At 39.8% G+C, this 24,741-nt stretch overlaps 1 protein-coding gene across 1 annotated transcript; it reads left to right on the forward strand.

Moving 5' to 3' along the window:
* The first annotated feature begins 6,869 nt into the window (after nt 1-6,869).
* june (JunE proto-oncogene, AP-1 transcription factor subunit) lies at nt 6,870-20,723 on the forward strand. The gene is made up of 2 exons (XM_006782119.2): nt 6,870-6,952; nt 15,055-20,723. Exon 2 carries the CDS (start codon nt 15,182-15,184, stop codon nt 16,223-16,225), a length of 1,044 nt encoding a protein of 347 aa, XP_006782182.2. The 5' UTR covers nt 6,870-6,952; nt 15,055-15,181; the 3' UTR covers nt 16,226-20,723.
* The last annotated feature ends 4,018 nt before the right edge of the window (nt 20,724-24,741 follow it).

The raw sequence follows: 24,741 nt of genomic DNA on the forward strand, positions 1-24,741 counted from the left end.
TGAGTAAAGGTTTAACTGCAGCCACCTTGAAGGCCTGTGGTACATAGCCGATTATTAGAGATAGGTTGATCATATATAAGATCGAAGAATTAATCAATGGCAGGACTTCTTTGAGCAGTTTTGTAGGAATGGGGTCTAAAAGACACGTTGATGGTTTGGAGGAAGTAATTATTGAAGTTAACTCAGAAAGATCGATTGGAAAAAAAGAGTCTAACTTAACATCAATGGAACTAAGAGTAGCTGTAGATAATATTACATCTGTGGGATGATTATTGGTAATTTTTTCTCTAATGATAAAAATTTTATTTGTGAAGAAGTTCATGAAGTCATCACTAGTTAACGTTAAAGGGATGGTTGGCTCAAAAGAGCTCTGACTTTTTGTCAGCCTGGCTACAGTGCTGAAGAGAAACCTGGGGTTGTTCTTATTTTCTTCAATTAGTGATGAGTAGTAAGCTGTTCTGGCTTTGCGGAGGGCTTTCTTATAAAGCAACAAACTATTTCTCCAGGCTAAATGATGATCCTCTAAATTTGTGACACGCCATTTCCTCTCCAGATTACGAGTCATCTGCTTTAGGGTACGTGTTTGAGAATTATACCACGGGGTCAGGTACTTCTGATTAGAGACCTTAGTTTTCACTGGAGCTACAGTATCCAGAGTCGTACGTAGTGAGGAGGTGAAATTATTAACAAGATAATCGACCTCTGTTGGGGTAACGTTCAGATAGCTGCTCTGCTCTGTGTTGGTACAGGGCATTGACGATGATAACAGTGGCTGGATTATATTCTTAAACTTAGTTACAGCGCTTTCAGAAAGACATCTACTTTGATAAAGTCCACTCTCCACTGCTGCGTAATCAATTATTGTAAATGTAAATGTTATCAAGAAATGATCAGACAGGAGAGGGTTTTCAGGAAACACTGTTAAATGTTCAGTTTCTATGCCGTATGTTAAAACAAGATCTAGAGTGTGATTAAAGTGGTGGGTGGGTTCTTTTACATTTTGAGAGAAACCAATTGAGTCTAACAACAGATTAAATGCCATGTTGAGGCTGTCATTTTTAGCATCAACATGGATGTTAAAATCACCCACAATAATTATTTTATCTGAGCTCAGAACTAAATTAGATATAAAGTCTGAGAAATCAGACAGAAACTCTGTGTAAGGCCCAGGTGGACGATAGATGATAACAAGTAAGACTGGTTTCTGAGTTTCACAGCTGGGGTGGACAATGCTAAGCATCAGGCTTTCAAATGAATTAAAAGTCTGTCTTGGTCTTTCATTAATTAATAGACTGGTGTGAAAAATTGCAGCCACACCGCCCCCTCGACCTGTGCTTCGAGATTTCTGGTAGTTAGAATGACTCGGGGGTGTTGATTCATTTAAACTAACATAATCATCCTGCTGCAACCAGGTTTCTGTAAGGCAGAGTAAATCAATTTGTTGATCAATTATTAAGTCATGTACTAACAGAGACTTGGAGGAGAGAGACCTAATATTTAATAATCCACATTTCACTGTTTTACTCTTTGGTTCAGATGTGGATACTGTATTGTTCTTTCTTTGTAAATGTTTAAGTTGTTTGTTGCTGGTTTTTAGTTTGTTTTTTGTCTTTTTGGAAGCAGACACAGTCTCTATGGAGATGGGTTTTTGGGGGGGTAGCAGGAGGAGAGAAGCTGCAGAGAGGTGTGTAAGACTGCAACTCTGCTTCCTGGTCCCAACTCTGGATAGTCATGTTTTGAGGGGTTTAATAAATTTGTCCATATTTCTAGAAATGAGAGCTGCTCCATCCAAAGTGGGATGGATGCCATCTCTCCTAACAAGACCAGGTTTCCTCCAGAAGGTTTGCCAATTATCTATGAAGCCCACATCGTTTCTGGGACACCACTCAGACAGCCAGCAATTTAAGGAGAACATGCGGCTAAACATGTCACTCCTGGTCTGATTGGGGAGGGGACCAGAGAAAACTACAGAGTCCGACATTGTTTTGGCAAAGTTGCACACCGATTCAATATTGATTTTAGTGACCTCCGATTGGCGTAACCGGGTGTCATTACTGCCGACGTGAATTATGATTTTATTGAATTTACGTTTACCCTTAGCCAGCAGTTTTAAATTTCCTTCAATGTCGCCTGCTCTGGCCCCTGGAAGACAATTGACTATGGTTGCCGGTGTCTCTAGCTTCACATGTCTGAGAACAGAATCACCAATTACCAGAGTTTGACCCCCGGCGGGTGTGTCGCCGAGTGGGGAAAAACGGTTAGACACATGAACGGGTTGGTGGTGTACCTGGGGCTTCTGTTTAGGACTACGCTTCCTCCTCACCGTTACCCAGCCCTCTTTCCCCAGCTGCTTGGGGTCTGCCGGGGAACAGCTAGCGGGGCCTACGCTATCTTCGGCTGCACCAGCTACAGGGGCCTGGCTAGCTAAGGGTGAGAGCAGGGTGCAAAGCCGAGTCTCCAGATCAGTAATCCTGGCCTCCAGAGCTGCAAATATGCTACATTTGTTACAGATATCATTACTGCTAAAGGAGGCCGAGGAGTAACTAAACATCTGACACAATGAGCAAGAAAGTGCAGAAGGAACAGGTGAAGTAGCCATGGTGCTAACGGGTCGGCTACGAGCTAAGCTAGCGAAACAGTACAGAGACAGTGAGTGAATACTTTGGCTATAAATTAGGTAGTGAGTACACAGAAAGTGTGCTTCGGATGAAGCACGTGAAGATTATTATACTGTGAAAAAAAAGAATGTATTTAAAAGTTGTTAATTAAACTGCTAAGCAAATAAGCTACTCAGAAACACCACTGTGTTTGAGCAGGAACAGGAAGCGATACTATACCACAGAGCGAGCGAACACCAAGTGACAGCGCCACTGACAGGCGACACTCACTGCAGGGCTGCTGCCAAAAACAAATCCCAAGATGAACATCAGGACCAGCAGGTACATACTGTTTGTTTGTATTTACCTTGTTCCACCATTCAGAGGTGGACTGATGTGTTTCGGATCATTGTCCTGCTGCGTAACCTGAGTGTTCTTGGAGGTTCAGGGTAGGAACTGACGGTCAGATATTTGCCTTCTTGATTTTCTGGTAGGAAGCAACATTCATGGTTACATCACCTACAGGAAGTCGACCTGAAGCAGTAAAGTAGATCAGAGCATCACACTACTACCACCATGCTTGACTGTTGAAACACTGTTGGTTTGATGCCAACTGTAACGGGACTCAGAGCTTTAAAACAGTTCAGCTTTTGTCTCGTCAGACCACAGAATATTTTCCCAGAAGTTTTGGGGATCATCAAGATGCAAACGTGAGACGAGCCTCTGTGTTCTTTCTGGACAGCAGTGCAGTGGCTTTCTCTTTAAATTCTCCCATGGAGGCCATTTTTGCCCGGTCTTATTGGTGACTCATGAACTTATCTGAGACAGGTGAGGTCAGTAGTTCTTTCGATGCTGTTGTGGGTTCTCCTGTGGCCTCCTGGATGAGTCACTGGTGCGCTCTTGTATTATGTTGGTAGGCTCCTAGAAGGGAAGGCTCATCACTGTTCCAGGCTTTCTCCATGTGTGGCTCTCACCATGGTTCAATGGAGTCCCAAGTCTGAGAAACGGCTTCGTAACACTTTCCAGACTGACCAGAGTGGCTTTGATGTTTCTAGATAGTAGAATGAAACTGTCATGTTACTTTTTGATATCTTTTAACCTGCTTCACTTTGTCAGACAGGTTCTGTTTAAGTGATTTCTTGGCTCAGCAGGTCTCGCAGTAATAGGTGTGGCTAATGAACTTGAACTCAGCTTTCTAAAAAGTGATTTTACAAAGAGGGTAAAGACTTTTGCACAGGGCCAGGTTAAATGGTAAATGGTAAATGGCCTGTATTTGTATAGCGCTTTACTTAATCCCTAAGGACCCCAAAGTGCTTCACACTACATTCAGTCATTCACCCATTCACACACACATTCACACACTGGTGATGGCAAGCTACATTGTAGCCACAGCTGCCCTGGTGTGCACTGAAAGAGGTTGGTTAAAATAACAAGAAAACTAAGAAATTAGGCTGGGGGCAAATACTTTTTTCACAATTATTTTTTACAAATATCTAAATATGCTTGTGTTGTGGTCTCCAGCACGCTTCTCTGAGCTGAAGGAAGACTCAGTTCATCATCTTCTGAACAGGCATTGAACATTTTGTATGTGTGTGTTGGCTGCTCCACCTACGGTAAGAACAGTAATTACTTTGGTTGCCAAGGAAAACACACTGATCTGTCCTCACACACACACACACACACACACACACACACACTGTGGTTATTTGTCAGCTTGTCTTTAGGCTGTTGGCTGAATACAGCGAGGCTCAATCATGTGTACTTATCAACAGAAACAGTTTCAAATCACAACATGATCAGATCTCATATCGTTACTTATCTATTATTTAATAGTATTTTTAATGAAATCTGTCTGTTGATTGATGCATCTGTTCCCACTGATGTCAGAGAGGTGCTTTTACATCAGACTGATGTTCGTGGCAGTGTGGAGAGTTCTTTAAAATTATATTTAAACCTTCATGGAAGAAGATAGAGCAGCATAAAAGTATTAAAAATAAATTAAAGAGGATATGAACACCTCAAAGCGCTCTCACTCTTTAAAATGGTGTTTGCAGACTTGCTTACTTTCTTCAGTTAAATTAACTTTTAGTTGAATGACTGAAAGGTCAAAGATGTTATAGAGGCATAAGAAGAAAAGTTAAGTAAACTCAGATAAACACATAGCTTAACTGATATACACAAAAAGTTATAATTATGTATGTCCTCCAAAGTCTGCAGAACGGAAACTGAATCACCTGTGAAGAGGTAACAAACTGGCTAAAACTGAGGCCCGTGGGCTAGAACAGGCCCAACGAAGGGTCAGAAAATTACAGAAAAACCAAACACAATATGTTTTTTTTTTTACTTATTAGATTCACTGAAAGTGGAACAACAAATTGTCAAACATGGAGACATACTGTAAAATGGCACTTGATTTTCTTAAAACTCAAAATGAGAATATTCTTGTATGTCTTTATGGGCTGTCTAAACATATATAGTTTTTGTTTTGTTTTTTTTACAGGCTTTATGCTCTGGTTTTATTGGTCTGGGCCACTTTTGTATTGCTCTGTACTTGGCATATTTTTTTTCAACCTGACCACAATCATGTATGCACTTGTTTATAGCCACATACACAAAATAAATATTTGCCTCTTTTAAATGGTGAAAAATGCTTATTTGGAGGTTGGAATCATTTTGCTGCTCGCACCACAGACCCAGTTTTGATTCTAAAATTTGACAGATTTTCACAAATCATTTGAATTATGCTTTACTAAGTTATTAATTTAAAATCAGTTACTTTGTAGAGACACTAAAAACAACTTTCTTATGTTTGGGTTAAAATGTCACTGTTCCCAGTTCCCTTAAGAATCTGTTTTCACGGCTGCCGTGACGACACATTCCCTATTCGTCTGGACACAATGCCTACTGCAGGGATATATATAAATATGGGATGGACCGGGGTTGGCTGTCACACTTTTTACTGTTGCATGAACTACTGATCATTGAAACATCTTTCAGTAACTGTTAAAATAAAGCTTAAGGTTTTTCACTTTTCCACTTAATTGTAAGAAAAATAAATTAACCATCAACGACACTCTGACACTTTGTGACACGCTTTAAAATATACAACTTTCTGGATGAGTCAGTTCCGTTGACTTACACTGAAACCTGACAATTTAAATCCATAATCACAAACCAATAGTTTACTTCTCATGACTTTTTTTGTGAATATTTGCTTTTTAGTTGTGGGACTGGTCCGGTTGATCAGTGGGTATGATGTATCTAAGCCTGAGTTATGAGTAACAGATAAAAAAAAAGACTCTTTGCACAGTTGTTAGAAGGATGTGTAATTACAGTCCAGTCTTACAGTCCACAAAAAAGCAAGTAAAGTTTTGTTTTTCACAGAAACTAATTATACAGATTCTTCAAGACAGTGAGCACAAATTTGTTGTGTATAATTTGTGTAGTTTTATGTCATACGTGCAAATTGTGTGTAGGAAAAGCAAGAAGGCATCTTGCTACTGACTCAGAATAACCAAGTCCTCAATGCCTAAAGTTAACCAAGTGACGTAATTTTAATTAATAAAAGCGACTTTCAGCTGCTTCCATGTTCAGTTTGTTTGATTTCCTCCTGGGATCAGGCGTACCTGTAAGCCACCACACTGTGGATAATTAATCATCAAACTGAATTCATGAATCAAATAAAGCACAAACATCTGTGACTTGTATAATTTGGGTCTCTTATGTACCAAAAAGGTCAAATAATTTACTCCACTACCAACCCCTCCAGCCTCCACAGCTGAGCCTCTTTTGTCTTTCAAAAGTGGAAAATATCAAATTTTGCATAAGTGAACATGTACACACATATATGTGAGATGACAGATTAAAAGTGACAAGTGTGAGATAATGTCGGGGATAAAAAAAAGCAAAATTACTGTCCAGGAAAGGTCATGCGTGAGGTCAGAGTGGAGTCCAAACCCCTCTCTGAATATGGTTGTAAGGGAGTGTAAGGAACTGATTCAGGGGGAGTCAGCCTCAAGCGGACGTTAGAGGAAGAGCCGGTTTGGGGGGGGTTCTTTTTCCGGGGGTCCATTAATTTACCAACCTGTGAGGCACGGCTTTCAACCTTTATGCGTCTCATATATATCACATATATATGTTCTACTTTACAAACGGCGCCCCATAATGTTCCCCGTGTGAAGTATGTCAGTGTATAAATAAAGGCGCTCATTAGAGGCGCGTTGGAGAGATAAGGAGCAGAAAGCGTCAGAGTGAGTCACTTTGTGATGGAGAGAGACTTCAGCCGCTCTTCCTCGCTCTCTCTCTGAGTCAGTCTCTCTGCTCTCGGATGGTTCAGCAGCTCTCCCTGTCTCTCTGTGAGTATCAGCCTTTATCAGACATTATTCCCGCTCTCATCGCCTCCCAGCCTCGTCATGCTGGACTTTTTTAGATGAGACACCGAGCCGCGGTCGGTTAGGACGGTGATGAGGAGGGGGAGGATGATGATGGTAGTGTTAATGATGCCTCGCGCTGGTTTCACCCGGTCTGAAGTTGACGGAACTTCACCTGATGAAGTCCTGAGAGGAGAGGACTGATCAGAGTGTCGGTACTGAAAACTACCTGTTATTATAAATTATAGCTTACACAGCATTGAGGAGGATGAAGGTGTTTGACCTTTCTATTAACGAGCTTCAGTGTGATATGACGACTGTTTCACTGCTTACTGGGATTTATATTCATCACTGTCACATGTGCTGTAACATGTAAGCAGGGTTTGAATGCTGTAGCTGGTTTAATGAACTGTTGCGCACTTCATATTTCTTTATTCTATGTTAAAAAAAACAACAACCAGCTTTTTGACTAACACACCGCACAGTGCTGGGATTAGAAGCAGGGAGGCAGCTGTGACAAGCGGTAGAAAATTAAAATAGTTAAGTAGTTATGAAGTTTGAGTAGTTACGTTACCATCGGATTTGGGAGTGTTTGTGGAAAATGTGAACATGTTGGATGATAAATAAGGAGGAACACTGCACTGGAGGTCGTTTAGGAAGTCGTGTGTCCAGCAGAGGGCAGTGATTTTCATTGGCCCCAAATGACATTATTATTATTATTATTATTATTATTATTATTATTATTAATAATAATAATAATAATAATAATAATAATAAACTGCTGTGTTGGGTGTGATTGGGAGTTTCCAGCTGTGACTGTGCTTTTGATCTGAGATGCAGAGAGAGGTCTGGGGTCCAGACACCCTTTTTTGAGCAAATTTACAGTATAGACCCATTTTATTTTATTATACTCTTATACTTTTTTGTTTTTTTTTTAATTTGCAAAGTTTTTTATTTTTTATCTTTTAAGTTCCTTTTTTTTTTCTTCGCTGCTTTACAAACAGCTCCTCTGTTTTTCTTACCTCATGGAGCTATTTTGTTTTGTCATAGTGTTTTTTTGTTTTTTTTTTTAACTACTCTACTTGCTGTAGGCTGTGTTTAATGTTTCGGCTGCTGTAACACAGGGATCTTCTGACCTTTGGGAATAATGACCTGTATCTTGACTACACATGCATGGAAATGTCTGTAAAGTGAAAACATATTGGGTTTTGTACCTCTTTGTGCCATTGTGTTGGTTAATCACATGTAATAAGACACGTTGTTAAAGTTGGACTTACTTAATCTCAGTGTGGTTCATTAAATTGTGACATTAAGCAGGTCTACTGGTTCTGCTGGTTTCTGCAGCTAAAGTGACGTAAGTAATGTTTTCGAGCTGACGTTCACTTCCAGCTCAAGTGTTGTGTTGTTTTTGGACTAAAGACAGTCAGAGTTGTGTTTGTGTTGTTGAAAGCTTCCCTGCCAGTTTTGAGAAACATTCGAATGTTAGCTGGAGTTCTGTGGAGGAAGTTAACTTGCAGTAGTAAGAACTTTACCGTTTGACCAACACATTTCTGACCTCATCAGTCAGCTATAAAACAGATTACAGCCAACATTTTAAATAGGACATTCACAGAAAACAACCAATCACATCGAGGATTACTGGTGGATATGCACATGAATGTGTAAGGTTGGCTGTTTTCTATACCTTTTTAGAATAATGCTCTTCTTTATGCACCTTGGAAGTAGGTGACGTTGCTCTAGAAACATCTGCTTTGTCTGTAAAAGAAAGTGGGATGTCCAGATTTCTAAACGCTGCTCACTAACTAACGATGACAGTGGGGAAGGTGCCTTGCTTTGTTTAGGAGCATTGAGGCGAGGGCTGGAAGAAGGAGTTAAATGTCTGTAGGTGGGAGGAAGCATGGAAATGCTGATGTATTCCAGTGATTTCCCAGCTCGTACAGTGGAATAAGTGGTGGGTTCATACTGGAGCTGGAGATGCAAAACTCGAAAAACGATGCCCACTTGCTTTCGCTCAAAAGTGAAACAATATATGTTCACATGGCATACGAGCTGTGAACATATTTTCTCAGGGTGGGATTTATAATGTTATCAGTCAGATCCATCCCCACCCACTCATGCTGTGAATGGTGGCCAGACTCTCTTTGAAGCCGAGAGCTAGATGTGAAGGGCAGTGCAATCTTAATAGTTTGGGGCATAAATGTAGAAGATGGCCGTCGCACTCTCGTGCCACCTCTTCATGTTTAGACAGTTTCAGGCTAATCTAGCATGACCTCTTAAGCCCTGTCCACACATATATGGGCATTTTGTAAAACCTTTCTTGTGTATTTTTTCCTTTTGTCCAAATGTAAACAGGATTTAAAGGAACTGAAAATAGAGCTTTTGAAAAACAAAAGGCTTATGACTAGCTAACATTTCTATCTGGGTAGGGTTACAATGGCATGTGTTGCTTTGGCGAGCACTTGACAATGTTTTAGTGTTTTTGTGTGGATTGAAAATGTTTAAAAAAGGGAAAAGTATTTGTGGGCGTAGCACTCAAATGTTACATGACATGTGACAGGACTAGGCTGTCATCATTTCAAACTACGTGCTGTGCAATGAAAACCAAAATGAGTTTGTGAAAACTGTCACATCTTATAATCTGTAGTTTTCTGGCTCCTCTGGGGTTTTTTGTGTTCCTGAATATGGTTTTTCATCTGTCTGGTCTCATATGTCATCCCCTCATCCACAACCAATCACAGCAGATGGCTGTTCCTCCCTGAGCCTGGGTCTCCCAGAGGTTTCTTCCTGTTAAAAATTAGTTTATCTTTCCCACTGTCGCCAACTGCTTGCTTTTTACTTTTTAATATTTTTTAAATTTTTATTCTAATTTTTATTTTAATTCTGTGAGTTATTGCACTCTTTATCTTATGATATAAAGCACCTTCAGGCTACTGTTGTGGTCATTTGGAAGTTCCTTTTTTAATAAAGGACAGAAACTCCACCTATGCAGGTTGGAGGTAAAGGAAGCTAAAACTGATCTAAAAACTAACTAATTTCACTCTTGTTGATGGAAATAAAGATAAAAAGGATATTTGAAAAAATATTTTTGCTGAGATGATTTTGGATAACTGAAATAAAATAAAACATGTGTGTAGTTCTAGCTTTTGTGAATTTGGTAAAATGTGGATTCACAACCTTCCCGATGATGCTTTGAAGCACTTTTTTTTTTAAAGATTTGACTCTCAATCACATCTCATCACAAAGCTGTTTTACTGTAATTACCCAACAGCTTATGAAATAATCAAAGTCTCGAATCTACTGATTTGTTTCTGGTCATGAATTTTCTCGTCTTTCTGTTTGCTTTGTTTTTCCCTGAACACCAGTTCTCAAGAACACGTGACCATTTGTGTCCATGAACACAAATAAACAGGTTGCTTTTTTGTCACCATTTCATGTTTCGTTGAGATCGGGCTGTAATGTCTATTCTGACTTTACTAAAATGTCTTCCCTTGACAGAAACCCTGCATAAAATAAATAATTTAAGACAAATTAAGAATTAAAAAGACTAAAACTGAGACTGGGAACTGATTAAATAAAATAAATTTTAAAAAGTAAACTTTTACAGTAAAAACTAAACTGAAATGAGCAAACCCACGTTCAAGTCATACACATAATCTTCACATGTTTTCTACCAGTATTAATAATGAATGTAAAATTTGTTTTATATGATCATTATTCAGCAAGGTTGAGAAATAGATTGTCGGCTGGGTTAAATAAAACAGTTACCACTTATTTTAAACTTTGTTTTAGGTGTTGCCTCCAGACTGAAAAGTCTGGACACAATGATGCTACAGACACTAAATAATCATAACAATATGCATCCATATGAGCCTACCAGATCGCTCTTACTGGTTCAACATCTCAGACCAGACATACTTTAAAAGCTGATAACAATTCAAAGTCTTAGAAGTTCCAGTATGTTCATAATGTTTAAGCTGTTTTTGCATTAGCTTAAGCATCAAGTGACACCTGTTGTCCCTTGATTTAACTTTAAGAGTTGCATCAATGTCACATTAGCCTGTTTGTCTTTGTAAGCTTCAGACTCATCGTGCTGGGCTGCTGTTAGTCACCTGAGCTCAGATAATCACCTGTGTGCAGCCTGTGATTATCACACTAACTTCTATCTGACGTTTTCACTCCTCTCCTGTGGGGAAATCTTCCTCACGCATGACCTTAACTGCTGTTTCTTTCCTACTCTGAGGGTTTTTTCTCTTATTTCCCAATATGCTGCTCTGATTAAATTATAAGGAAGCAAAGAAGCGTCTCGCCTCGTGGTCAGTTTCGTCACCACATGACACACACTACATCTGAACTGTTGAGGTTAAAGGATAGAGGGGATGTTTTTGTAATTTCTTGTTTTTATTCATGAAAAGGATTCAGGAATTACAGTGATGCTTGTCACTGTGTTGGTTATTTGTCTCTCCATGTAACTCAAACTCGACCACTGTGTTTCCTTTTCAGCAAAAATATTTTCAGACCCATGTGTTGCCCTTTTTAGGAAACAGACTAGAGGTTTCTGTCTTTCTGGACTCGGAGAAGAGGTTAAAAACTGAAAGGGGTAAAGCTCCAACAACACTTGTTATATATAGAATACACACTATTGTTTTACCCACACAGTAAAGCCAGATACACAGAGAGGAGAAATGAAACATTAAAATACAAAGACTTCAATCCATTCAGACAGGTGCAGCACTTATCTCTAATATTTAATATAAAATATTCTAAAAACGCGCTGAAAGTGCTGTCAACAAAATAAAAAAATAAATCCATGGTCCTCTGCTTACACGTGCTTTGAATGATATTATCTCTGGAGGGTTTATCCATACCCACCAGCACTCTCATATTTCCCAGCTTTCTCTCCTATTTCAAAACCATCTCCAAGAAATCTATATATTTAACCCATCTGTCAACCCAACCTGGCAACCCTAAACACAGTTCATGAAATAGCCTCAAACTCTAATCTAATGAAATGAAATCTTATCTGTCCAGTTTTATCGTGTCCACATACATATTTGACAAATTAGACTTTTAAATTTGCTGCTCTTGCTGGTCAGCACCAGAAATGCCAGCTGGTTAAGTGAATTATTTTGATAAAAGCCAACCTTCGCTAACCGGGCTCTGACAGACGGAGGGCCCTCCTTTTTCTGACAAGAGGATGTAAATGTGCGAAGTTTGGCATCCGCACCAACCAGATCGGGTTTGCAGGACATCAGCGGTGTCAGAGTAAGCTGACATAAGAACTGAAGCAAAATGAAAACCACATTAACCACAAGGCACGTGGAAGCATGCAAGGAAGGAGAGCTACATGTGCTAGCCGTACTGACGTTAGCAACGCTCGGCAAATTAATTTAGCATTGCGTGTGAGCAGCGTAACACATTAGACAAAGTTTCCCACTCTTCAGTGACATTTAAAACAGTAATTATTGAGGAAGGTGAATAATGATTTCAAATGGCTCGTAAATTCCCACGCAGTATTTGTACGACCGATGTTTACCGCATTCTGTTGGAATGTGCCCAGTTTTCATTGTTTTCCTAGTGTTAGTTTCTCTCCTACTACAAAACACAAATTAGATGTCAGGAACAGCCTTAATTTCAGTCGAATGAATCATTTCACTGCTCACACCAGAGACCACAAGTCGGGTCATTCCATGGCTGATTTTCACACTCAATTTAGGTGATCGTTAATGTATCATTAATTACTGATAAGAAGTCACTTGTTATCAAAGCTAATGAGTTAGGTTTAGAAAATGTTGTGGTTTGGGAAAAAATGGTTGCGCAATGTTTTCTTCAAATCCATGACATTTATATCCTAGAACACAAATGGTTATTTTCCAAGCTTTGGTATGACTGGGTGTATCATCCAAAGACGATTCAAGGAGTGAGTGCAGCTGATCTTGTTGCAGGCATTCAGACCGATCAGATTCTGAGTAAATTAGCTCACTGTCGTGTAGTCACTTCAGCTCTTCTTGCTGCAGAGATAGAAACTTTAAAAATACACGAAAATGAATGCTGGTAAAGTTTGAACTGACCTGAATTGACTCTTTGAGTCAGTAACTCATAGGATATGAGACATGCTTTATTTTTCCCAAAAGTTGATAAAATACTGTAGCAGCAGCCAAAATGTCAAACAAAACCTATAACAGCAAGTAGAATAGCTCACACAAAGCATCTACAAAAAATACTGCATACTACAAAAGTATTCAATCAATTCAAAAGTGAAGTTTCACTAAAATCACTTCACACAATCAGACATTAGTTTGGAAAAAATTGCCCAAGAAATCCCAGGATTTTCAAACTTGAATGCCGGCATGTACGGTCATTTTTTTCACCCACGTCTACAAATCTGTTGAAAGAGAACGAGGCGACAGCTTGTCCATTTAATGAGACTTCAATAAATACCTGAAACAGACTCCTCTGTAATGTTTACAGCATGTATGTATTGTACTGCAGTGAGCAACGGTCATGTTAACATTGAGCTTTCTTCTCAGGAGTACATCTGCTCCTTTCTATCAGACCATCAGTGCTCGTCATATCAAGGTGTCACTAGTGGGAGCAGCCCAGTGAACAAGTTTAAACAAGCTGTAAATCTCACCTTTGGAGGGAAATCTCGACATAATCAGGGATGTGTATGACACTCTGTAATAACTGTTTTTTGACAGGATCCTGTATCGTTTACTTAGCCAGCTTTAGTTTTCACACTGTAACAGCCTTACTGAAGAGCCATGCAAGGATCATGGTGGATTTGCTTTAGGATCATCCTCCAAGTGTAGACGTTTGTTGCCTTTTAAAACTGGAAATGTTTGTCATAGTTACATTAGTTGCTCATCCTGTCCACTCATATTCTCCCGTCTCCCAGGAGAGATGACCCACTGCATCAACTGCCTTTATTAAGACTCACAAATATTTGCTGTGCTCAGAAAGCGACAACTTGCAAGGAAGCAGATTTTATTACAGCAGCATATTGAATTTAGGTCTAAGTGTAACAGCCTTTCATTGGAGGTCAGAAACATATCAGCAACTTGTAAGTATAAAGTGTAGAACACTGTGTGTTGTGAATTGTGGGGCTCCTTTCCTTTCATAAAGAATCCACCAGCATAGCCTCTTGTAAAGGAGAACTTTTTCTTGGTTTTTGGAGAATTTTAGCAGCTCATATTATTGCTATAGGGTTAGCTGATCAGTTACAGATGTTACTATGAAAAACTCACATTAATGGGAAACACTGGTTGGGTTGCTGATATGACAGTTTTTAATTTCTTTCAGTTTCTCATCCCATGTTTAGATGGACTCCAACTCCACCCTCCTGGACTGCAGCTGGCAATGGCTTCTTTGTTCTGCTCTGCTGGGACTTCAAGCGTCACCCTAACCAGAACCTGCAACAGGTGGAGAGCTGGTTCATGTGCTGAGCTCACAGAGACTGCAGAGTAGAACAAGGACGACTGGCTACAGTGCAGGAGGGTGTAGTTGGAAATAATCAGCAGGACTAAAATAAGACGAACATATTTCTCATTATTCATATAATTAGAAAACCTGTGTGCTTTTAATTTGCTTGTAAATTAAACCTCTTGGTTTTTTGATAGCACAGAAAATGTAAAAGAAGCTTTAATCCAATTTTTTTGTAAACAAAATATTTACAAGCAATAATCTGTCAAGTTTAGAGGCCATATAACTGAGCATATTTTCAGAATAAGGTGTAGTTAAGTTTGGAGCTGGATATAAGAGCAAGTGTTATTAAAACATTTTTGTTTCTGATGAACATCACTGAGTCATAATGCAGTGAGGCATGTTGTCTGTAAAATCAGGAACAAACAAGGATACAAACAGTATGAAGACGTGAATGCAGAAACGTATTTGATGTCATGAAAATACATTTCTGAAATAGAAATGAGCATGATTGTCAAATTAGAGGTGGCTGTGTTCCTTCAGCCTTAGGTCAGGGTGAAATTAACCCACAAACAGAGGAACAAACAGAATGAGAGGTGAGGGGTAGTGATTGTCCTGTTGTTTTGGTCCTCCTCTTCCTCTCACAGACATGTTTCTTCCTTCTGCAGGAACTCTTTTTCTTCTCTTCGTCTTGCCTTCATCCTCCAGCCGCAGACGTCAGTGGAACGTTTCAATCAGCTCTCATATTCAGGTTAATCTGATTATGAAGATTTCCTCTGAGACGCCTCTCTGTCAATGACGGCCAAGATGGAGACTCCTTTCTACCACGATGACTCCCCCGCCGTGCCCGGCTTCAGCCAGATCGCCGAATACGAGCGCTACTCGGGAAACAAGATGCTGATGAGTAAGAAAGCCATGTCAATGGGAGGAAGTCACCACTTCCCCAGTGGTGGTGGAGCAGGAGGGAGGGGTGGGAACCCCAACATCCTGGGGCTGGCTAGCAACAGCTCCTTGATGACATCAGCAGCGTCCTCTGCAGCATCCTCAGCAGACATGAACCTGCTAAAGCTGGCGTCCCCAGATCTGGAGCACCTGATCATTCAGTCCAACCAGGGGCTGGTCACCACCAGCCCGGTGCCAAACTCCACCAATCCCTTCATGTACCGCAACCAGGCCACCAACGAGCAAGAAGGATTTGCTGATGGCTTTGTCAAGGCGCTGGCAGACCTTCACAAGCAGAACCAGCTGGTTGGAGGTGGGCCCATGTCTCCGCCTTCATCCTCTAGCGTCTCCCTGCAGGCGTCCTACCAGAGAAATCTGATGTCAGGTGCAGATATGCCTATCTACACCAACCTGAGCAGCTACAACCCAGGCCAGATGCCATACTCCGGAGGGCAGATGGCATATGGTGGAGGCACAGGCCACGGTGGAGGTGGAGCCCCTCAGCCACACCCTCGAGGCCTGGATGCCCCGCAGACTGTCCCTGAGGTCCCTCATCCTGCAGGGGACCCCACGTCGCCACCATCGCTCTCGCCAATCGACCTGGAGACACAGGAGCGAATCAAAGCAGAACGCAAGAAACTTCGCAACCGGATTGCCGCATCCAAATGTCGCAAGCGGAAGCTGGAGCGCATCTCACGGCTGGAGGAGAAGGTGAAAGTCCTGAAGAGCCAGAACTCGGACCTGGCCTCCACCGCCGCTATGCTACGGGAACAGGTCGCTCAGCTGAAACAGAAGGTCATGAGTCACGTCACAAATGGCTGCCAGATTTCTGTAAGCTCGTCAGCTGCCAGCAAGGCCGGAGGAGGAGGCACCGGCAGCGAGGACTCCAGCTGCTGAGGAGGCGGGACATCACGAGAATATGCCAAGAGGCCATTTACTTTTACAATTTTGCTTGTGCTTTCAGTTGGAGCGAGCAGAGAGTGAGCGGCTCGTGTCATCAACGCCTCCAGAAGGATAGGTGGATATTAACGGCATTCAGAGTCCCGGAAACTCTCTGTCACCTAGCCAGAGGGGGCGGAGCTTTACAGAGGAGACTGGAAAGGAAGCAAATGGAAGAATTCAAGCAAGGTTTGGATTATGGACGACAACGTCTTAAAGAACACCTGGCAACATTTGAGACTTAAAGTGTTCAAATCCCACACAATGCATTTGTTTAACAAGTGGAACAAACTGTCAGATTTCCACATTTATTATGAACCGCTCACAACATTTTTCACACATCACACCTTCCACCTCTGTTTTTTTTTTTTTTTATTCACACTAAAAACATATTTAAGATGTTACAGATGAAATAAATTATCTAAAAAATATTGTTTTTACAGTGCGAGCTGAGAAGATTTATCATAGCATCAAAATACCGAAATGAAATGAAAAACTCTTTCATGTAATCAGATTACTTTTATTTACAGAGTAGGAAATGTAACTGTGGTTTCTTGTCATAATTTACAAACATCTGTTTTCAAGGTCAGAAGAAACTTTCTTTAATCATTTTCATTTAACATGATCTGTGCTGCATTATTTAATTTTTTTTTTTGCTTTGTAATCTGATTATCAGTTTAATCTCTTTAATTTCATGACAGTGTGTTAATGCAACTAAAGACTGGCTTCTTTACAAACAATATCTTTCAACTTCAACAGCTCTGTTTTTAAAGCGAAGGTATGTAGTCTGATTATGTTAATCACTCTTTAAGCTCCAGTCTGGCCTACAAAGTCACATTTGTTGATGGAGGTTTTGAGAAAGAAATTACATTAAAGTTGTGTATTTCATCAGTACCAAAATGTTCACAGGTAATCATTAGCCTTTTGAAAATTCATGATGGCCACCAAATGTGGCAAAAAAAAAAAAAAAGATACACATTTGACCAAATATAAGTCCACTTTAAAATTACACTCTTAAATTACACCTCAGTTTTGTTTGCATCATAGCTCAACTTTGTTTTCCAAAATTTTTTGTGAACAGGGGATAAATCGTTGAGGTACTTTTGTTTCAACTAGATTTCTTGGATTGACCCCTAGCTGCCTACCATTTGCAGTATGCATATCAAGGTTATAGAAGGATAATCTCTCAACCTGCACAGCACGTGCAGCTTATGTGACGCCTGTAGGTCTGACACATATAACTCTCTCTTTCTTTGGATCATATTAAGCAGTCTCTTCAGTGTTAGCTACATTGTCCTAATGAAAGTTCAATTGCAGTTTAACCTGTGTTTTATGTTTGAAACTGTAAAATTTTTTGTAAATGTGAAACAAAGTAGCTCTTAAGAAGCTTTAAAGCCGTAAATTTGACTTCCCCAAAGGCAAGTACGTAGAATTCAAGAGATAGAAAGTGTATGTATTCATCTTTTACCATCTACTGGTTTGTGAAGTCCTATTTTCAGTCCTCTAGAGGAAGATTTCACATCTAGATTTCACTGCCGCCTTCAATGTTTTGAAACTGGATGTGACGAACGATGGGGTGGGTCTGACTATGAAACCACACATAAACCGGTATGTGCACATGCACACCCTGGCTAAAGACTTACAGATTGTTAGTCAATAATCCTCCTTTAAGACCAGTTTAGACAATTAACTTATGTTTGGATTTATTCAAAGTGACGATAAACCAGCGACTGAGCTCATATATTCAGCAAAGTGCCTAGAGAGGTCAAGTTCAAACATCATTTTTCCTCAGACTTCTGACAGACTGGATATATTTTTGCATCCAGAGCAGATGCTTCCTGGTAGATGTTAAAAAGGATGAATTTCCAACGTCCTTCCACATTGGGTTCATTCTTCAGACCTGAACGCTATGTCCATCTTTTATACTCTCGACACATAAAGATTGCGTTTTTCTACGCTGGAATTAATAGCAATTTTGGAACATGGTGGCAGTTTTGAAAATTCAAGAGGCTAATGGCTCGAGAGGCAAATGAATGGCTCCAGAGGGACAAACATAAACATGCAAGTTTTGGTGTTCATGAATACTTTTGAAAGATTGTCACAGTAATCTGCTGGGATTTTTCTTGAGTTACAAACAAAGGAAGTGCACAGTGAGATCTGCATTTGTTTTAAGGGAACAAATGCAAATTTAAAAGTGTATAACTTTTCAAAGGGAATCCAAATCATTTAAATCTTTTTGTTTTCACATTTAACTTTGTGTGACCGCGTGCAAAACAATCCTGTGTTGGAAGAATTAAATTTTTTTTTTTTTTAAAGTTAAGGTATTTGACTCATTGTTTACTTTCCAGATGATGAACTGTTATTATGGAAAAGGAACTGTTTCATATCTGTTTTATATTCATACTATTGTGAAACAAGAAAATTAGTGTTGACTAATATTCATTATTCTGATGTTGTTACTGATTTACTTTTTTAAATCTTATAAAAAAAATAATGGTTCATGTAAGTGAGTTTATTTGGTGCATTTGTTAGCAGGTTATATAGAAAGCCCACTGATGCTGGAAAAATAGATCGAAATAAAAAATATTCATAGATTTGTGCCACAAAATTAGACTGAAAACATGTTCTGTTGACTCTTAAATTTTTGTCATAGAAAGAATTTAATCTTTTTTATCACCTGGCTGTGATGGGCCTCCAAGGTTTTTTGACAAACAGAAAGATACATCTGAGGATGCTGGAATAAAGCATTCGTGAATACATTTCAGATTCAATTCAAGGTCAAAAGGACATTTCAAAATGTAATTAAAACATACAGGGAGGAAAATTCACTCAGATATATTCAGGTATGAAAATTAAAGCTCTTCATATGTATATTTATCTAAAGATTAAGGTTTCTGCATAAATGAGGTCCTTAAGGAGGGAAACCTCTGCAGATGGTGCAGATCCCGAGGTCCATATTGGTCTCCCTTTTGGGCTTCCAGAGATACTTGGGCGAGCTTAGCTTTACCTTGAAATCCTACAAACACTGGAACTTGAAAAGCTTTGAGATGTCCTTAATGACCTTGTAGGTTTCTTAAGTACACTGTAAAAGTCTGTAGTGGTAGAAGTCTGAGGATAATAATTGTCCTGCAGAGGTCCCTTAGTCAGACAAATCTGAGGTCCTGAAGTCAATGTCATTGATGGGATTTCTGAGGGCCTTGACAAAACTGCTAATGCCTTTGGGAGAACTCTGAGGTGCTGGAGGGGTGAGATCATTAAAAGGGTTGTACAGGTACTAGAATGAATTCTGGTGGACTTAGATATAGGTTGTAGTTTCCCAAGGTATTTGCCTCTACCAGGGCCTTCATAAGTTCCTAGAACAGGTATCCTGAGAGCCCTAATGGGATTTTGCAAGGTACTAGACTGTAGACTTTGAGGGAAGGGTCTTAATGACGGGCAGATTTTCTTAAAATTGTATAAATATTCTTGAGAATATTGCACAGGTATGTGAGAATCACTGATGATTTTGCCAAGTTTCCCTGAGTATATATTCAAATTCTGGTCTCTGATGGGGTCTGTGAGGTCCATAAAGAGGTTAATTCAGTCCTTGTGAAACTTCCTGAGGTCTTTAATAGTTTTCCAGAGGACCCTAGGGAGTTTGGAGGGGTCTTGAGGATGATTAGTGGGCATTAGTGGGCCCAAAGGCCCAAACTTTGCCTGACTTAGCAATTTGTATGATTTTAAAAGCTGATTTATGACAGACATTTAAAAGATCACAACTGGTTCCAAGATACAAAGAATACAGCCCACAGTTTGTGTTACATGTGAGGGTACCATGTTGATTGATAACTGTACACGTTGTTGTGGATTTTCTACGTTTTGGGTGTGGGTGCACCTCAGATTTATATTGTGAAAAGTTAACAGACTGGGCTTTTAATCTAGTCGTACAGTTGTTTACTCACCTAACAATCCTGTTGTTGTTTATGCAGTGTGCTGGTTGATATTTTATCACATTTGCAGCCATGAGGCTAATTAACCCTTTCTATTTCAGACTCTGTTTGCACTGGCTTTACTGTCCAATCAGCATCTGTATCACGTTTGCGGATTGCAGCTGTCAGACAGAAAAACATGTAACTGCAAAGACAGACAGGAATATTTACTGCTCACAGATGCTTCTTTTAGAGTTTGTGTTTTGTGTTTGACAAATCAGAGACTCTCAAATATACTGTTGGCGAGTGTCAAGCAGATATTTATTTTTTTGAACTTGAGAGAGGCTTTTGATGTCTCTAATGATTCTATTTTTGTACAAATGTATAAAAGTTGTTGTTATTAATATACTGAAATGTGTGTATGTACAATCTGATTTGTTCAACCTCTTCGTGTCTATTTATTATAAATTGGTTTGTGTTAATTATGCTTCACTTTGTTCTGCTGTGTTCTGATGTTTGTGTCAATATACCAGTGATGAAACATTCAACCGCTGCTGCTTCTCTCTCGCTCTCTTTTTTTAGACACTTGCAGCTGGGATTTTGGAGATTGCCTTATGACAGAGATAAAGCACATCACACTCATTTTACAATAGTGTCCTTGGGTGTTCTGTTCACATAATGAAAGTACCAAATCCATCGAAATGTAAAGGGAGTGTTGTCTCTGTTGTGGCCTTTAGGGACATTTTTTCAGTTTCATGTTGAGAAATTTGGGGAAATTTGCACATCAGATGGTTCCCTATTACGTTTCCCAGTTTTGATTTACTGTATATTGAGATATTCAAGAGAAGCAGAAGACTGAGACATGCTGAAATCCTCACACCTGTAGAACTCCTTCATAACGAGCAAAAATGTTATAAAAGAAAATGTAACAAGATTCAATTTTATATAAATACAGTGAGGTAAATGTGTTGAGTTGACCAACATCTGTGAATCTTTCATAAACATTTTTGCAGTCCAAAATCTATCTACTACTAGTGGCTCCATCATAACTCATATAATCTATGGTTGCTTTTAGGAAACACAGGACTCAGTCAAAGTTTAGAAAAAATGTTTGTGGTCTCAGCAAACAGAAAAAGTCCACAGTCACCAAAATCCACCCTTAGGACCCCTACAGCACTGTTAAGGATCTAAGAAAAGATTCTTGTCAAAGAGCAGCCAATCCGTTAGAGGTTGTAAACAAGGATGTCCATATACTTTTGAGCATACAGTGTATCCATCTATTTATCTTTGGAGGGTTTTTTGCCTGTTGAACTCATCAGTGAGTCATCAGGATGAAGTGATTTCTCTCCCCGTGAATCAGAGCAGCAGGACTGAAGCGGCTTGTTTAGACCATTTGTTCATCCCCATCATCACCATCATCATTTTCTTCTCGTCTTGCAACCAATAACAGCACTTAAGATTTATATCTCGACTTTTTCCTTTTAATGCTTCAAATGTTATCTGGAGTCAGCATGCTCCTCTAAACAGGATGATTAGCTATGAGCTGTAACCGTGGGGGTGAAACAGTTCGGTCAGACACTGACACACTCTCGATGCTCTTGTGTGTCAGTTTTAGTCGAGAATGAACTGACACTCATCTTTATACAAATGTTGATTCATAAATGCATAATAAATTATTCAGATAACGTAATAGTGAACAAAGATGGCACTCCTTAGGAATAAAGGTAGCATTTACAGTTTGACCAAACAGGTGAAAGAAAGGCTGGAGTCTGTTTTTTGACAGAGCCAAACTGAGTCAGCCGTGTTAATGACAGTGTTTATGGAAATCCTTTAATAATACAGTCACACTGTTATTAGTAAAACACACAGGCCGGTCAGAAAAACTGGCTACTTTCAGTCGACTCTCAAATGGAGCCTCAAATCCCAACAATAACACCTTCAATAAGAACACACAGAGCTCCACAGAGGCTGCACAGCTGAGTGTTTTTCTCTACCAGTTATTCACACAGCTGCTAATCAAAGGTTGTCACCAATTTTGGTATAAAGACTAAAAAAATGATGTAACAGACGCCATTACAGCGTTAACCCTGCATTATTTTTTAATGCCCAGTGTGGGATAACTCCTGTGGTGTAAAAAGAAGTAATTTGGTTAAAAATGGCAAATTTCCCGCTTGATTTATGATCTTAGTAAACATTTTCCTGATGGGGTCATGGTCTCAATGAGTAGTTTCAAGTTCATAGTATGTTAATTTCGTAAATTATGCTCCCATCTAGAGCAAAGCAGAGAATAAAGCGCACTGGCACTGTTGTGGAGCGAAAAGCTCATAAAGCAAGAAAGTTATCATTGATTAGAACTGAACGGCCCTCTACAACAGTCCCAGTTTCTCATGTGGTGTTGCTATCATACTGGATCCTCTGCTGGCATGCCACATGTGATTTTAAAAAGTCTTCACAACAGGACTTCACAAACCAGTGGGTGATGTGGCTTAGGTTTTGTAGACATGTGACCCCCCAGTGGTGGACAAGTTTATATTATTGTGGACGTGTCACAATCTTGGTGACAAAACACGATGAATAAAAAAGGCCCCAGTCACTCAGGACTAAACACCTGTCTACAACAATCTGGTCGCTAGGTAAAAACGCTCTTTGATCAGTTGGAAGAAAAACCTCCTTGTGATTGCTTTGGTTGATTTGTCTACAAACTTGCCAGCAACTCTCAAAGTGGCAGTAAAACCGTTAAAGTGCTTTGAAGTGCATTACAGTACTGCTGCCTGGTGGTGGCTGGCCTGTGTTTGTGGACACGCTGGTATCTTCTACGCAAACTACAGGCAACCACAGCGACCATAATTAGGTTTTTGGTGAAACACGCTCTTTGCAGCCAATTTCACCCAGCAACAGCCAGCAACCTACAGGAGCCACTCACCAAACTGATGGTTGTGTCTCGTTCTATATGTGCAGATGACGTCACGTTAGAAACCTCAATATATGAGAAAAGAAATCCTCTACAGATAACCACCTGGTGGCAATGCCCTCAGAAAGTAAAACACCTTATTGGAAATTTAGAGGTACAACAGCTTTTCTAAAGTACTACAGGAGGTCCTCATTTGTTTTAGAAATTTCAACCTAATTAAAAAAATTTAAGTCATTTCTAAAGCTTTGGGACTCTAGAGAATCACAGCGAAAGCCATTATCCACAAATGGAGAAAAACTGGAACAGTGATGAACCTTCCCAGGAGTGGTGGGAATACCAAAATTACTTCAACAGTACATTGATGACTCATCCAGGAGATCACAAAAGAACCCACAACACCATCTAAAGAACTGCAGGCCTATTTTCCTCAGTTAAGGTCAGCATCAAAGTCCAGACTTAAATCCGATTGAGATGCTTTGGCATGATCTGAAACAGGCTGTTCATGCTTGAAACCCCTCGGTGTAGCTGAATTAAAACAATTCTGCAAAGAACAGCGTGCCAAAATTCTTTCACAGCGGTGAGAAAAACTCATTGCCAGTTATCACAAATGCCTGATTGCAGTTCATGCAGCCGAGGATGGCACAACCAGTTATTAGGTTTTGCGGGCAACTACTCTTTCACACAGGGCCAGGTAGGTCTGGATAACGTTTTTTCTCTTAATAAATTTAAAAACTGCATTATGCATTTACTCAGGTTATATTTGTCTAATATTAACATTTGTTTGATGATCTGAAGTGACACAAATATGAAATCTAGAGAGAGGCAAATACTTTTCCACAGCACTGTAAAAGTTAGTCCACAGTCCGTCAGAAGGTGCGCTTTTAACTATGTTCAGGTACTGATTAAAAAAATCCATGTAATACATGAAAAAGGTAACTAACACATAGTTAGTTTGAATTTTAGAGATCTAAAGAATAAACTCTTGAACCCCTTTAGATCTAATCCAGTATCTAAATGAGTGATATCTGACCTAAGCAGCCGACTGGCTAATGCTTCAGTGTTGGTACTTTGACTTCAGACAGACTGAAACAAGTGTTTTTTCTTCTACGTGTGTGTATGTGTGTGTGTGTTAAGCTGTTTGGTAGAAAATGTTGTGTTGCTGTTTTTCCATATTCTGCTCCAGATGGAGTGACCCACTTACTGGGAGAAAGGGAGAGAGAGAACGGCTCTGTGCCATTTCTGGTGACTAATACCCCCTCCACCCACACCTCGACACACACACACACACACACACAGAGCGAGCTGTATCGGTGTGTTCGCAGTCATGTTGTTTCTCTGTATTTCTGCTCTCTGATGGTTCTGTTTGTTAAAAATAAAGACGTTTGTGATTAAACGAGTGTTGACAGTGAACGTCAACGCCTATTATTGTAGTTTTACATGTTTTCTGCCTCACAAGCCCTCGGCCCAGCGCTTTCTGCTGCTTCACGCCGCCTTTCTTTAAACATGAGAACCAAGAAAAGAAAGAGAACGCTCCCAGTCTGAGAAAAAAAAATACTTCACTGCATTTATTAAAGTGCAAAAAGACAACAATGAAGCCATCATCAGTGTAGTTTAAGACAAGCAACAATCACAATATAGAAAGCCAGGTTAGATTC

Source organism: Neolamprologus brichardi, chromosome 7 (assembly GCF_056152115.1).
Source record: "Neolamprologus brichardi isolate AB-2024 chromosome 7, ASM5615211v1, whole genome shotgun sequence".
Classification (NCBI taxonomy): Eukaryota; Metazoa; Chordata; class Actinopteri; order Cichliformes; family Cichlidae; genus Neolamprologus; species Neolamprologus brichardi.